This window comes from Xiphophorus couchianus, chromosome 12 (genome assembly GCF_001444195.1).
Source record: "Xiphophorus couchianus chromosome 12, X_couchianus-1.0, whole genome shotgun sequence".
Classification (NCBI taxonomy): domain Eukaryota; kingdom Metazoa; phylum Chordata; class Actinopteri; order Cyprinodontiformes; family Poeciliidae; genus Xiphophorus; species Xiphophorus couchianus.
In genome coordinates, this window is record NC_040239.1 from 23,902,328 (window position 1) to 23,917,300 (window position 14,973).

Genomic DNA, 14,973 nt, shown 5'->3' on the forward strand with positions numbered 1-14,973 from the left:
ACATGCAAACACACACATAAAAGAAGAACAACACTGGTCATCGTCTTAACATGGGAGACACATTTTTCCAGTGATAAAAAAAGACCTCTGTCACCGAGTGTCATTACAATCACCGCCGTGATCAGCAGAGTTTGTCTGGAGTGGCTTCCATCTGCAGGGAGAGAGAGCCTTAGTAAGCAGTTTCTCTGCTGGAGTCACATGATTTGAGCTGAGGCTCGCAGCCAGCTGCACCCATCATGAATTCAGACAATGCAGAAGGTTGACGTAAGATTGGAGTTCGGAGCAGAAGCATTTTGAACGGGGGGAGATGGGTGTAGAAACGACAAGATTTGCCAGAAAAAGGAAACAGGTTGTTGGATTAAACTCACAACTTCCAACATGCACCTGTATCCATGGGCTAGGCAAGTTTGGATACACACACATTGGAATAGCAAAAGTGGGTCTACTATTTGGTTATTCAGTTAAAGTAAAAAAAAAAAGCATACATAAAGCAAACGGGACATCTGTTCAATAGATGTTAATCCTTAAACCCAAATGATGGATTCATGTTGTTGCAACAGAAGAACCAAAGAAAGAGTCAAATCTTTGGCCCTAGTTTATTGGGTTTGAGGAAAGGGAGGCTGACCATACCGCCATTTTGACCTATTCAAAGAATCTGATCAAACTTCACTGACCCTCTTCTATAGTATGAAATTAAATGAAATGTTGCTGGATAATAATATCAATGTCAATATACTGTGCTAATGACTACATATTTGTCCACATAAGTCAAAAATAGCCCTTCACCTGCTAAATACCTGGCATTAGCTAGTGCTATCAATAGCCAAAATTCAGACTTTGACCAATGAATCAGTCATACAGACAAAACTGCTTCACAATTAAAAATTGAAATTAAATAACATTTAATTTCTTTTCAAATTATTTTTTAAATCTGTTTTGTAAAGTAAATTTGTCACATGTAAGTGAAAGAGCTGTATTATTTCTTGCTGCTATTGCATATTTTATATTCTAAAAGCTACAGAGTTAGCTCTTTCAAACTCCAAAACTGGATTTCTGCTGCTATATGTGTGTTACAGCAAAGGCAGCTAAGTAGCATGCTAGTGACACTAACTGAATTGCTTAGCCATGATGACTGTCAATAAATTTGGAGGGAAAGAGGTGAGTGCTTACAAGCCTGAGAGCAGCACCTTACAGCAACATGTGGTGTGCTTTGCTGCAGGAGGGACTGGTGCACTCTACTAAATAGATGGCGTCTTAAGAAAAGGACATTATTTGAAAGCTTTGAAAGAATATCATTCGAGTATCTGTAGACATCATAAAGGAAAAGCAAACTGGTTTTTCCACGTGAACATTGACCCTAAGGATAATGGCAAAATAGCTAGGTGAATTGAAGACAAAAAGTTAATATTTTGAAGAGGCGCTCTGAGTAACAAGGAAGATTTTTGGTCGGGGTTGAAGAGATGAGTGAGCAAGGAGACCTGCCGCTTTAACAATAGTAGGCTGCTGTAGGATATTTGAAGTCTTCATTCATAGCAAACATGTTGAATATATTGAAAGAAAAACTAAGAAATAGTTCCTCTTCATTTTCCAAAAGAGGAAAGAGGTGTTAAATGTTGTCCCTGTTTGCTGTAGGTGGAATGTCATTATTAATATTTGATCCAGAGCTGAGTTGAAAAATGACTGGATCTGGATTATTTTTCACCTTGCAGTTTTTAGAGTGCATTTATTTTCTCTCTCTGTATATATAAAAATCTTGGCATAGGACAGGTTTTCTCTACCTCTTGCCCAAGAGTGTGGGAGGGACATCAGCAATAGTCAGTCAAGTGAGAAAATCTGCAGATAACTAGTTTACTGTAAAAATCTCTGGGACTGAGGGTTGCCAGAGTTGCATTTTCTCATAGTGGACAGCTCCAACGCGAATCTACCATTGCAAAATGCACACAAAAAAAAAAGTAAAATAAAAATAAGACCCCCGGAAATGCCCATAAAATCTCAGCAGAGACCGCATTGCTGCTTTGCTCCGACGCCCAGATCGTCCCCTGCGCGCCCCTCACAACAACCCCCCCTCTCCTCTTCCTCCCTCCCGCCCGCTAAAAACACGCACAACCACGCCCCCAGAGGCACGCGCACAGGCGCAAGCTGTGACACACCTCCTCCTCCATCACGCACCAACACAGAGGCACCAGCGAGAGCGAGAGGGACGAGCTGGATGATGCAGATAACATCATGAAGGACGAGTGCTCGGCTACGGGAGAATCGCAGCAGGTGCGATAAGGCTGAGGCTTCAACTCGCGGAGAAATAACAGGCTGCCGCTCTTCACCATCATGTCCACCGCATCCGATCAGCAGCTCACCGCCGACACGGTAAGGCCTTTCCGGTACCTCTCCTAAATGTCCAAACTTTTTTTTTTCTTTTTTGCTTTCCCGCATTTTTTCCGAAACTGATCTCATTTCGAGCTCAAACGCGTCCGACCAGGGACAAGGCAGGATGCGGACGGCCCTGTGCGCCATTGCCGCAGCACTAAAATTAAAGGGGCGTAATAGAGCGTTAAAGCAAGTCCTCCCAAGGCTGAATGCGCCCCACGGGCCTGTGGGATCTGCATTAGATTTATCACTGCCTGCAAAACCCAACTAAAGGACAGAAAAGACTACTCTTTTCCAATCTGCGTATAAACAAGATTGGGATATTAATTAAAAGAAAAATGTTTCTGTGACATTCTTTATGGTTACTTTGCATGCCACAGATTGCCCTCAGCACCAGTTTAATGGCGATGCCCGCTAATTATTAGTCAGTTTTATTTTCAGACAGATTTGTGCAACTGCAGGGGGGCTGAATGGTTTCCTTGCTGTGGGCTGTAGCCATGGAGACAGTATGTGGCATGTGGCTTTAAACTGTTAGAAAGTGCAGTGTTCCTGCTGCAAAGGAGCTTTGAGGCAGGGGAATGAATGGAGGAAGGAATGCACATATTTACCTAGTCAAGATGAAAGTTATGGAATTATGAAAGTATCCGAAGTGGGTTGTGATTGTGAACTAATTCCCAAATCTCGATCACATTTTTATCGCATATATAATCAGTTTTATTTTAATAAAATTTTGACTTAGAAGTCGACGATTTCAATCCAGATGAGACCACAATGGACTGTTACACATGGTTTTTGTTGTTTTGTTGTTAGAAGAGTGCAACCTAAAGCATTCAAGTTGATTTAGGCACATGTTTTACTCTATAGCTATTGGGTCAAGCCTAATTTGTGGGTACATTTAAATGATGTTACACACTTAAAGTAGAAAAGCATTTCCCAAATTAGTATAATTTAAATGAGCTTAATAATACATGTGCACCTTGACTAATGATGGGGGTTTGTGCGTAGAGGTTGGTTGTAAACAGACGTGATATTAAGGTGAGCTGCAGAGACATGATGGGGAGATGGCTGGTCACTCCTCTCATCATGATGAACAGATGGTAACTCACGGTTGGCTTGTGGGTGAGTGCCAACTAGAAAGTCCATGTTTGTGTTAGATACACAAAAGCCCCTTTTTGGAACGTTTTGTCCCCAGTGTTCTTATTAAACCTAAAAATAAAAATAATAATAAAAAAAAAATAGTAAGAGATTATTTATTATCTATTTAAAACATTTTATGTCTTTGCATAGTAAAGACAGGGGGCGATATTCTATTCAATTACTTATGACTGGTTTCTTATATATGTCATATCTGAATTCATTCTCGGTTCAGACATCCCGCTGAGGTCACCGATCCATCCACAGATTCCTGCAGGATGTATTTTGACCAATTCTCGAAGTTTAAGCCGATTGCTAAAAAAATATTGTACACTGCAAAAAATAAAATAAAATAGAAATCCGTGGATTTCAAAGTAGTACCCCATAAAGCACAACAGTAAAATTTTGAAAAGCAAAAAACTGTAAGACTGTCTGAATGTCAAACTTACTTAACTTGTTACAATTATAATTTTTAATGTAAAAACACAAAACTAATGTATATAAAACAAAGGAACACGTTATATTTAGCACATAGTTAAATAAACCACAGAGCAATCCCATAAATTAATAAAAAAATATTGTTATATATATTAATTCATGGAGGCCTGCTGTTAGTAGACAGTCTGTAGCTGCAGAGAAGCACTGTGCTTTGTAGCATCACTTTCTTCTTAAATATTTTAGCCCTGAGAAAAGGAGAAAGATGTTAGGTATTTGTTATGATGGAAGGTACCTTAAATTGTTGAAGTATTAAAAACCGAGGCGAAAACTGTGGCAAACAATGAGAGCTCAAACAGACAACAGGAAGGCTAACTGGAAAGTAGCTAGCAATTTCCATGGAACATGAAAGTTGAAAATTTGGCAACCTACTTGAAGACTTTGACACACTGTACAAATGCAGACCTAGTTGATAAATTAAATTACTCAAAAGTTAATTTATTTCATTAACTCTGTTCACTAAGTGAAACATAGTATACTATTTAATTACTCGCAGACTGATGTTTTCAAGTTTGTTACTATAAAAATTCTCAATTCAAATTTAACATTAGAACATTGCATCAGTCCAAAAATAACAGTTTTTAAATTCACTAATGTGGGCTAAGTGAAAAAGCATGTTTAATACCTACTTAAATTGTTATTTTCAAAAGGTATTTTTAATCTAACAAAATTAGCCTCATCAGAACACATATTCCAGTCTATTATATATGACTGTATACAATCTAGAAATAACACAGTAAGGCAGATGTTAAACTTAGCCACGCTTACGGTCCGAACAGTTTTAGCTGCTAAATAAAAATAGGGTTGCACGACGTACCAGCTGTCATCACAATGTGTCCTATAGTGCACTTGGTAGATCACGGTATTTTATTAAGTGTTGAATTGAAAACCTGGTCGCTGAAAATATGTTTTGCAGCTTGGAGAAATGTTCACTATTTTTTCATTTTCACACCTTTTATAGACCTCAATTATGATCAAAATCCCAAGGTTCGGATAGAGCAGCTGTGAGATTGGGGTGATGGAAAAGAAAGAGTGGCAAATAAGTATGTTGATGCCAATCGATACTGACATTGCAGTATTAAAAAATAATATCAGAATGTCATGTTTTCCTTGGAACCCTCATAAAAATGAGTCCCTGTTATATGTTCATCATGCCAAATAGTAAAATACTATTTCATTCAGCTGTTAAGTGAATTCTCTTAATCACCTTGTCATGAATAATTAATGACCAGTTGTTGCAGAGACGTTTGTTAAGTAGGGGCTGGATGTAGTGGCTACAACTCAATAAAGCTAAGGAGTTGACAGCAGCAGAATATTTAAACTACTGTTAAGTTTTAAAGTCCTTTGACCCTCGCTCCCCTACTTAGCCTCAGCAGTCTGTAAACAGATTTACCAGCTCTGAAGTTAAAATGTTGAAATGCATGAAATGATCCTAACTGAACGTAGGGCTGGCAGTGCCAGTTTTCATCACAACAAAAATAGCATTAAATTTAAGTAAAAGTATTGAAAATTTTGCTAATGACAGATATTAAACTGTGATATTGGGATTGAATACAACTCAAAAATCCTGGATTGAAGCAATAATATGGAATTAGGATAGTGTATAAGTTAAACCAAAAAACCCACATGAAATAACAAATCTTTTTTTTTTTTTTTTAATCATAAATTAAACCTAAGCTGAAGTTCTTTTGCTGTTTTTGGCAACAATGCATCTCAGCAGCATCAATAAAAACTATTTTTGGATCAAATTGCACATAAATGCCAATTTGTTGTGTGTACTGCCATGTATACATATTTTTTCCATTTCTTTCTCTAACTTAGTTACTAAAGAATGATTACTTATATCCTATTTTAAAATTGTTTCTTGTCTAAAAAAAACTTATATGCCTTGATTACTCTTTTATGTTAACTGTTAACACAAGCCTTAAGAGGTAAATGATTGCTACTTTGTTTACATACTGTGATGCGGGATGATTCTTGCCATGGCAACCATACAGAGTAACAGAGTATCTAACTATTTACTTAGAGGCACCTTTGCTGGTATCAGTTGTTGTCCCTGAGCAATACTTACTTAAAGCACTGGGTTTCCATTACATATCTGTTTGTGGCTTCTAGGAAAAATAGAAATATGATGAAAAATGCATTTCTTTTGTCGCTCTGTCTCTTCCTTAGGCGGTCTTGATCCTAAATGGAACTGACAGGAGAGCCGTGAAGTTTCTTCAAGATGACCAGAACCCATCCCCCTGAGATACTGGCGTCAAATCTGTACCAGGACATCACACTAGGCGACATTACTGGTCACTCCGTTTCTCTCCATTCCTCAAAGCAATGTGACTTGAAAATGCTCGATAAATCGGAGATAATTAATAAAAGACACTGCCGTAGTTTTGACTTCATTGAATCCCTGGATGACCCACAGTCCTTCTCCTCAATGGAGCAACACTACAATAGGCCTGAAAATCAGCCATTAAACAAAGATCTCTGGAATGGACTTGATCAGCCAGGCCATCTTCGATTTTCATCTCCTGACCTTTTTAATACCAAGCAGTTCCAGCAGCAAGCTACCGAAGACAAAACAAATTATCTTACGTGGTCAGAGTCCAAAAAGAGGTCAAGGTCTAAAAGTGCCCCTAGACTAAAGGCTACCCTCACCCCTGTCCCCATCTCTGTATCTCCACCACAAGCCAGGAATGGCAGGGACGGATCTCAGGCTGTTTCAGATTTCATGAGGACTGCTGAAATCCAACGAGAATCCACTAGCAAGCCTTTCTTGAATGAGGTGCATCCTATTAAACTACAGCCCCACACACCCCTCTATGTCTCAGACTGTTTTGAGCAGGATAAAACTGAAAAACCTGCTGTAAGCCCTCATGTCAGGTGCCGTGTGGACATCAAACCAGATGCTGCTGTACTGGAGCACACATCAAGGCAGATTCCCAACACACATGGTGAACATCTTTGGCAAAGGTACTCACAGGCCAGTAGCAGGTCTGGTTTATATGTCCCACGGCACATTGCCTCTTCTCCAACACCAACTCCAAGCGAATGCTATAGTGGAGATTTTAGACAAGGATATCTCTATACCACCAGCATGTCTCCGATCTCTTACCAGCATCTAGACACACACCGGATGCCGTCACCAACAACACCATATCTGAGCCAAGAACACAGAGCCTATTCTAATCCTAACATACCAACAAAGTTTTTCTATACAGAGGATGCTGTCCGGTATCCACTTCATCCCTATGCTAGGACGTATTTCCAGGATGATCGGTCCAGCCTAACCAGTTTTGGTAGTACAACCCCAAGTCAGTATGATCCAAGGACTCGATGGGTGCACACACTTCCTGTGAGGTCATACTATACCGACCACCTTACCAACAGAGAGGCAGCTCACTCTGTATATAACAGACCTTACTCCACAAGTGAGAGAGGTTCATATTTTTCCCAAACTCCACTTTCTACAGCTTACTATGGAGAAGACAGTCGGTTCACTCCATACAATATGAATAGCTCAAGGTCGTTTTGTTCTAAACCGCTCTCTCCTGAAGAGCAGTACTTTCCACCAAGGCTATACAACACAGAGGGTTATCGACGCCCTCGAATGTCTCAGGCCTTTTCAGATGACTGGTATCGCTCTAGTATTTCTGGTTTCTCCAGCCACTCATCGCAGAACACACCACCAAGAGTGAGACAAGACCTCAGCATTCCTCCATGGTTTACTAACAGCTATACAGAGGCCAGTCGACTTGGAGCTGATGTCAAAAACCACTCTAAGTCTTGGGACAACATCATCTGTCCACGGCACGAACGAGAGCAAACTGTGCCGCGTGGACGTAGCTATGAAAATCTCTTTCACCAAGCAAGGCAAGGGACAACCTCTGATGTTACAGCTAAGCCGGTCATACTTAACCTTTCGAGTTCACCAAGGCGCTATGCTGCGCTATCTTTATCAGAGAACTCTTTGGAGAGGAATTCAAACAAACCATGGAGAAATTCTAAGAGCGCAAACTGGTTTGTTACTCCAGAGATCACCATAACAGACAATGACCTATGTGCAGGAAATGCCAGGTGTCGTGATGTCCATTCTGTCAGCTGGGATACTTCTGATGGTGATAAGGCATCAACTCAGAGGCTACTTAATGAAAAGAAGCAGTCCAACACAGAGACAGAAAACACCAAAGAAAGGAAACATAATAACTTCTCCCTCCAGCAGAGTTTGGAACAACTGGATGAACTCTTAGCTGATTTGGTGGTTGACTACAAACCCCCAACGAGCAAAAAGTCCAGTGAAAATCTTTTAGACCAGTTAAAACAACTGATCACTGAAGACAACGACAAAAACACAGAATCCCCGGGACTCGAAAACTTAGAATGCCTCAGCAGACAGCTTCCATCCTCTAAATCCAGCCCAGACACATTGAAAGATCCTGATAGTGGGTGTGATGCTTTCCAAAGGAGCGCAGAAGAATGTTCTCCAGACCACAGCACAGATGAAGATGACACTATGGCATGTGCTAATAAGAAGTGCAATCGGATTGAGAGCATGTTCAATGCTTGCTTGTACTTCAAGTCCTGTCACAGTTGCTATACCTTTTACTGCTCAAGAAATTGTCGTAGAGATGACTGGGAGATCCATAAAGAGACATGTCTGTATGGTCGTGTCAGCAGTGTGTGTCGGCATACCCTTAAGTTCTGCAGAGAGAGTTCAGAAATCCACAAGGCCTTCTCACGCATTGCTAAAGCAGGCTACCTCTCCAGAGGGAGAGGAGTTCTCTTTTTGGGTTTTGCAAATCCAGAGACTGCAGAGAACTTCTTGCAAGTTGGACTGGAAAGCCTCCTCATATCTCCTACATATTTGTCTCTTAGAGAGCTGGATGGATTTAAGGACAACCTAGGAGAATATTGCAAGGAATTGCAGCAGGCAGGCAATGAATATGACCCCAATGAATGTTTCCTTCTGAATGTTTCAGTAGCTGTTGGTGAACTAGTGCCTAACAGACCTTCACCAAGGGTCCCAGCACCAACAGTTAGAAAATATGCAAAGGTGTCTTTGGCCTCCTCGAGTCCAGACAAAAAAGTGCTCAAGAAGGATGAAGAAATGGAAACTCTCATTCTTACACCACCTCCAGGCACACCCGACATTGACAAAGAAGGGGAGGAGGGAAGGAAAGCGAGGGAGGTGTGCTTCGTCAACATCCAGCGTGAACTCAGGACCAGGGGAGTCTTCCTCCGTCATGAGTACCCCAAAATCTATAATCAGCTGTGCGAGTTTGTGGAGAGTAACAAAAGGTTCACTCCCACAACAATTTACCCGATAGACAAGAGAACAGGGAAGCAGTTCATGTGCATGATCATGGCGGCATCTGAGCCAAGAACACTTGACTGGTTGGGTACTCCTCATCTTTTAGATGATATTATATAGCATAGCACTTAATAGTAACAATAATGATGTCAGCAGCACTAATTGTATTTACTGTTAATTCATATGGTGGTTTGGAAAATTGAACAACTGTATATGTATAAATATGTGACTTAACTTACTCATTTTCTCACGCTCTCTTAGTTTTGTCTGTTCCCAAACTCTCCCCCAATTCAAAGACAAAACAAATGCACTTTTAAAGGTTTACCTGTGTTGGCTTGTTTCGATCATGATGCACTCAGAAGAACTTATAGCCTGCATGTAGACTAGGCTTAAACCCAATTATTCAGGTGTTTTAAAGTGTAGAAAGACAATATATCAAGCACATATTATTCAGGGAGTGCACATCCATTCACTCCATATTGTAGTAAAGCCAGCCCATACCATATTGCAATGGTAATTTTATTTTCACTATCAAATGTTATATCAGAAATTGAAATGCCATGTTGCAGTGGTTGTAATATTACAACTGTTTGTATTCAAGTATTTCCTTGGTATGGTTATGTGGATATTATTTAGCAACACTTTATTCAATGATGTTTCATAGACAAAGAAGTACAATCGAACCATCTATTTTTTTTGCCAGTCTGACTAAGCATTTTAGTTGGAGCTTATCTCATTTAATACTAATGCTTGATGTCATTCTTGTAAAAATTGCTTAGTATGAAAGTGGCCTTCAGTTAAGAACAAACAAATGCATTTGACACAGAGCAATGTATGGGATAGATATTTCTAAAGTATTAAGAGCTTTAGATATAGGTTGTTTAACTAGAACTGTACATAGATAACTATTTTGCTCAAAGCATGTTATTTATATTTAAGTATTTTAAATTGCTTTTGCTTATAAGTGAATTTATTATGTTGACAACAGCTGCTGCTTAAAAATGCAAGAGGTATATCGCACAGTATTTACTTGATATTGGATCATTTGAACATCTTGACCTAGAGACCTCATTGAAACTATTACCACCACACATTCTGAATTAAACATATGCAATGAAAGAGCAACCTTGATTTGTAAAATCCTATTTTACTATAAAAAATGAATAATTCCTTTAAATTAAGAGTTGTTTGCACTAAGACATGAGTCCTAAAATGATAGTTCTTAACAAAGCTCCAGCACTGAACTTAGCCTGCTTTAATTGCCCTTGTTCACTAAGCTAAGGTTGCTCTTTTACTGGATTATATATCTTTGTGCAAGAGCTCTCTTCAAGTTTCTATTTTGTGATGTTTCTAACCTCTGTATAAATATATAATAAATGGATTTTAACAAGTGGCCAAGTGTGAAATATTTGAGCTTAGTCTAGATTTAATGCAGTTCCATTTAGCAACAACACCACTTTAAATGCTCAACCGAGATTTCAGCTGCCTGAACAAACGTCAAACTTGAACAAATATTTTTAAACAAACTTCAATTACATATTTTATACATACTGAATCCAATGTTGTTAGTCCTTTAAGTCTTTCAATTGAATGTGAGATACATGCTAGTATAGCATTATCAGGCAGATAAAGTAAGGTTGGGGATTGTTAACATGTTAGCTAAGTAGCTGTGCTCCAAATCTTATTTTTAATAATTTTTTCTGAAGGATTTAGTTCCAGTTATCAGCATAGCGACTTGTTTAAACAATGTTTTTGCACAAAATGTGAGTGAGCATCAGTTCTTAGTGTGTGTTGTATAGTGTTGCTTATTCAAGGGCTCTGTGGCATTTCTGTTGTTAGAGCACAACCAAGTGGAGGAAAACACTTACTACTTCCACTAATATTTTTGATAACCTGCATGAACATATGGAGGCCCGAAACGCCATAACGAGCAACCTCTACTAGTGAACTTTGAGTTCCTTTAATGTTTGAATAAATAAATTTAAAAAGAATGCAGGTATTAGTTTCTTATGCTAATACTAGTTAGTTTGTTACAAATTACAACAGAGGGCAAGTCCCAGAGGTTTTTTCAAAATGGAAACTCAACATGGTTATGTCAGTCTTATTTCCAGATCAATGTTATGATTGATTTCAGAGGCAATAAAGTAGTCAGCAGCACTCGTTATTCGCTCCTGTCTGATCTACCAATAAAAGTGATTCAGACTCTTCTTTATACAAAACAAACATACTGCCTAACTGATGTGAAATTAAGAAAGGGACATGACAAGATAAATCCACACTACAATGCTATCAATGCTATCATGAGATAAAAAATACAGAAAAGTATAGAAGTAAATTTGGTTTGAGAATGGTACCAGAGAAGTAGTTCTGCAGATAGAAATTATTTTTGTGAAAAAAGGGAAGATCACCAAAACATTTTAGACTTGTGCAGCTTGTACTGGCATCGTGTTAGAATAGCTCTGCTACCTTAGTTTTGATATGTTCTTTTTGCAGACTCATCTTTTGTTCATCTTTTTTTGGTTGAAGCATTGCTTTTTGGACAATTACTCCCTTTGGCTTTGGATGCTATGAAGCTGAAAGGTTTTGTGCTCTTTCTTTTTTACTTACTGACTGTTGTTATGCTGCGTAACCTTTTTTTCCCCCCACAACTGGGAATGGTTGATTGGCATCCCCAAAACTCAAGTAATATCTGAACTATGACCCCCAAATCCTAAAGAAGTTGAAATGGAGGCTTCATGGGTGCATAGCAGGACAACATAGCAGAAAGTGGCAAAGGCAAATGAGGTGGATTAGCAGTGCATGCTAACAACATATGGTAGTGTTATCCAGGTCATGCTACTGTGAAATACCGTCTCTGTCCCTGAATGTTGAGCTGTTACCATGTCATGACAGTCATGAGACTATCATGCATCAACAGTTTTCAGTAAGAGGCCTAAGAGTTGTTGCTAGATGGACTGCTACTGGAGAGCCCTCCTGCCCAGAGCAACACCATTCACAGATACTTGGATGATGAGTACACACAATAACAACATTTATTTTCCCTTTGGAATAATAATAAAAAAATATATACATATATTCTTTAATGTACCGTGGGTAATTTTAAACATATGGATAATTTCCCAAAGCACTGGTGAATAGTGTGCATGTCTGCTCACATTGTAAGATGCACAGTACATACCTGTTTATTTTAAAGTGGGAAGCTCCCTTTAACAGCAACAACCCCCCCGTCTGCGCATGTCTCCTCGTGATGACAGCGAATGACAGTCCTGTTTAGCCGCAGCCTGTGTTAAACCGCTAACAAACTGTTCGTCTGACCTGACAAGTCTAATGACCAGCCGTGTTTAGAGACTCCGGGAATAACCTGCAGAGGCCAGTTACATTTGGTAAGTAGCACGACCTTCGTCACGCCAAGTATTTTGAATAACGTCTGGTCTCTGTGTACCTCATAGTCGAAAGCTAAGCTAAGTCTGCTAGCTTATCCTTAGCTTTCGTTGCTAGAATTGCTAACGTTAATGTTAGCCTGCTCACCAGGCTGCTTTCTGCGCCCCTCCTCCAAATCAGTGCAAACACACACTTTGTCGTTTACTCGTCCGTTTGTTGCCCTTTGGTTTCTATTACTGCCTTCATTTTTTCCCGTTGTGTTTATCCGTCAAACTGGTTATTCAATGGTCCTTTACATAGAGAAAGAGCCCTGCACAAGCCACCTTAGCTGGCTATATAAAAACCTCACTTGACGTTCATAAAAGCTATCGGAATTTATTGACTGCCTTACTTACCAGGTTTTCTTCATCATCTTTTAACAGTAGGACTTTGAGTTTTATGCCTTAAAACATTTGCCAGTTTGACAAAATGTGTCCCCCTCCAGCCCGTGAGAGGAATGTCCGAGCTAAAATACCAAGCTGCACAATAGATGATGGGACGCTGGAACGAGTTAGGCCTGGGGTGGTAGTTGAACAGCATGCTGTCATTTGACACGATAAAATGTTTAAACACCAAATATTACTGGCAGCTGTTTGTAGCAACTGGAGATTAAGGAGGAGACGAACATAATCATGTCCTCATTTTTCCCTAAGATACTGTAATGACAACAATAAGTAGGGTGATTAATGGGACAGTTGCTTTTCTGTTGTGTTTTCCATTAAAACGAGAATGTTTCCCACTCATTACTTGCTGAAAAATAATGGAAACGTCATAGCAAAGTTAATAATTGACGTTCTAGAAACTACACTGCATCTCCTAAATTGTCTGTACTTTAGTACTGTGTGTTTAATGTAAACGTTAAGAGATGACTTATTTTTAAATTCTCATCAACTTCATGTGAAGCTTAGTCAACAAGCTTTTACTTCAACTGTTCTGCTGATTTAATCACATTACTCATAAATTGTCAGTTTTCATAATTAGTGACAAATGTGACTTGGATGAATAAGGCCCATGTGATTACACTCCCTCCTTACAAGTTTGTTCAGTTATGAAAGATATTCCGACTTACTAACGAATTTTGCTTGCATTCATTCTGACTCAGATCTTAATGTTCCTTTCCGCTGAACCATAATGTTTCATTGACCCTATTGTAATAGTTATCTGATTCCAGATGTACATAGTATCAATTTTTGATTGATTGTACAATTCCCAGAAGATCTGAGTTTGGCATTTTAAACTGAATGTTTCAGCTTTCCTAAACAATCTTTCTATGCATTGTTTTTGGATTGTGATGCCCATGCTCATCCAGAATTAATGTATCTGAAACGGTCAGAAACTTACACAGAGTATATTGGATGATAAATCTTTTTTAACTCTTGTTCTTGGAACGGTTTGAGGTTATGAATCTGCGCTGAACCGTCTTTGCTCCTCTTATAAATTAGGAATCATTATCTGACACATAAAATAAGTGTGTTCTTTGGTTGTTGTTCCCTACGTCAACTGGAAGCACATGTAGGACACTCTGGACATTTTGTCAAGTTGTTAAAGGAGTGAACTGATCCAGAACTGACGTTAATAGATATGAAGAAGATAGAAAAAATGTAGTGGGAGAAATAAAGTTGATCTTTCAGCTTTAGAAATCTGTTATGGAATGTGCTGATTTAAAAAGTTGGCAGATTTTTGTAAATTGGAGTTAAGGTCTACATTACAAGGTTTACACAGACACTGATGTTTACATTTAGTAATCACAACCACCCCAATTGTGATGTCTATTGCAGATGTTAAAAAATACATTAAAATGCCAAAATCCTTTTGTTTTACAAATCTTAACTAAAACTCAGCTTTACTGCAACCACATTCTCTCACAGATGGTGTGAAATCGCCTCTGCTTCAAATCCACTTAAATAATGGCTGCTCTTGGCTGTATGGCTAGAAAGAACTAATTTGAACTGTTTATTATAGTTCTAAATAGTAAGTGGAATTAGCAAAAAATCATCATCAGTCATAAACTCCACCTTTAACTTTGAAATATGCTGGCTACTTTATAATTGCTTTCTATTGTTTGATTAAAAAACCCATGTTTGAGCTTTATTTGTGAATTAAGGGACTTCTGCCCAGAACATGCACCTGTTGAACAACAGCCCGTTTACAAGGCGTGCACCAATAACTGAGGGATATATTTTAAAGGGGCAGTATTACATATTTTTCTGGCACATAGTGCCATATTTTAGCACAATCAAGTAACTATGTTACCC

At 38.9% G+C, this 14,973-nt stretch overlaps 2 protein-coding genes across 7 annotated transcripts in view; both read left to right on the top strand.

The window, feature by feature from the left end:
* Nucleotides 1-2,130: 2,130 nt before the first annotated feature.
* On the top strand, nucleotides 2,131-10,691 carry unm_hu7912 (un-named hu7912). Its single transcript, XM_028034521.1, has 2 exons — nucleotides 2,131-2,364; nucleotides 6,166-10,691. The coding sequence occupies exon 2, from the start codon at nucleotides 6,218-6,220 to the stop codon at nucleotides 9,416-9,418; it is 3,201 nt and encodes a 1,066-aa protein (XP_027890322.1). The 5' UTR covers nucleotides 2,131-2,364; nucleotides 6,166-6,217; the 3' UTR covers nucleotides 9,419-10,691.
* Nucleotides 10,692-12,529: 1,838 nt separating this feature from the next.
* Nucleotides 12,530-14,973, top strand: part of gapvd1 (GTPase activating protein and VPS9 domains 1) — a 36,654-nt gene continuing 34,210 nt past the window's right edge. For 5 of the 6 annotated variants that reach the window (XM_028033731.1, XM_028033729.1, XM_028033732.1 and 2 more), the window contains exon 1: nucleotides 12,531-12,681. The gene's annotated coding sequence lies outside the window, so the exon portion shown is untranslated. Of the gene's footprint in view, nucleotides 12,682-14,973 lie in introns of all 6 variants that reach the window. The other variant, XM_028033728.1, reaches the window with a different exon arrangement.

Excerpts from the sequence above, each read along its gene's own strand:
- unm_hu7912 (XM_028034521.1), top strand. The coding sequence starts at position 6,218 with ATGACCAGAACCCATCCCCCTGAGATACTGGCGTCAAATCTGTACCAG.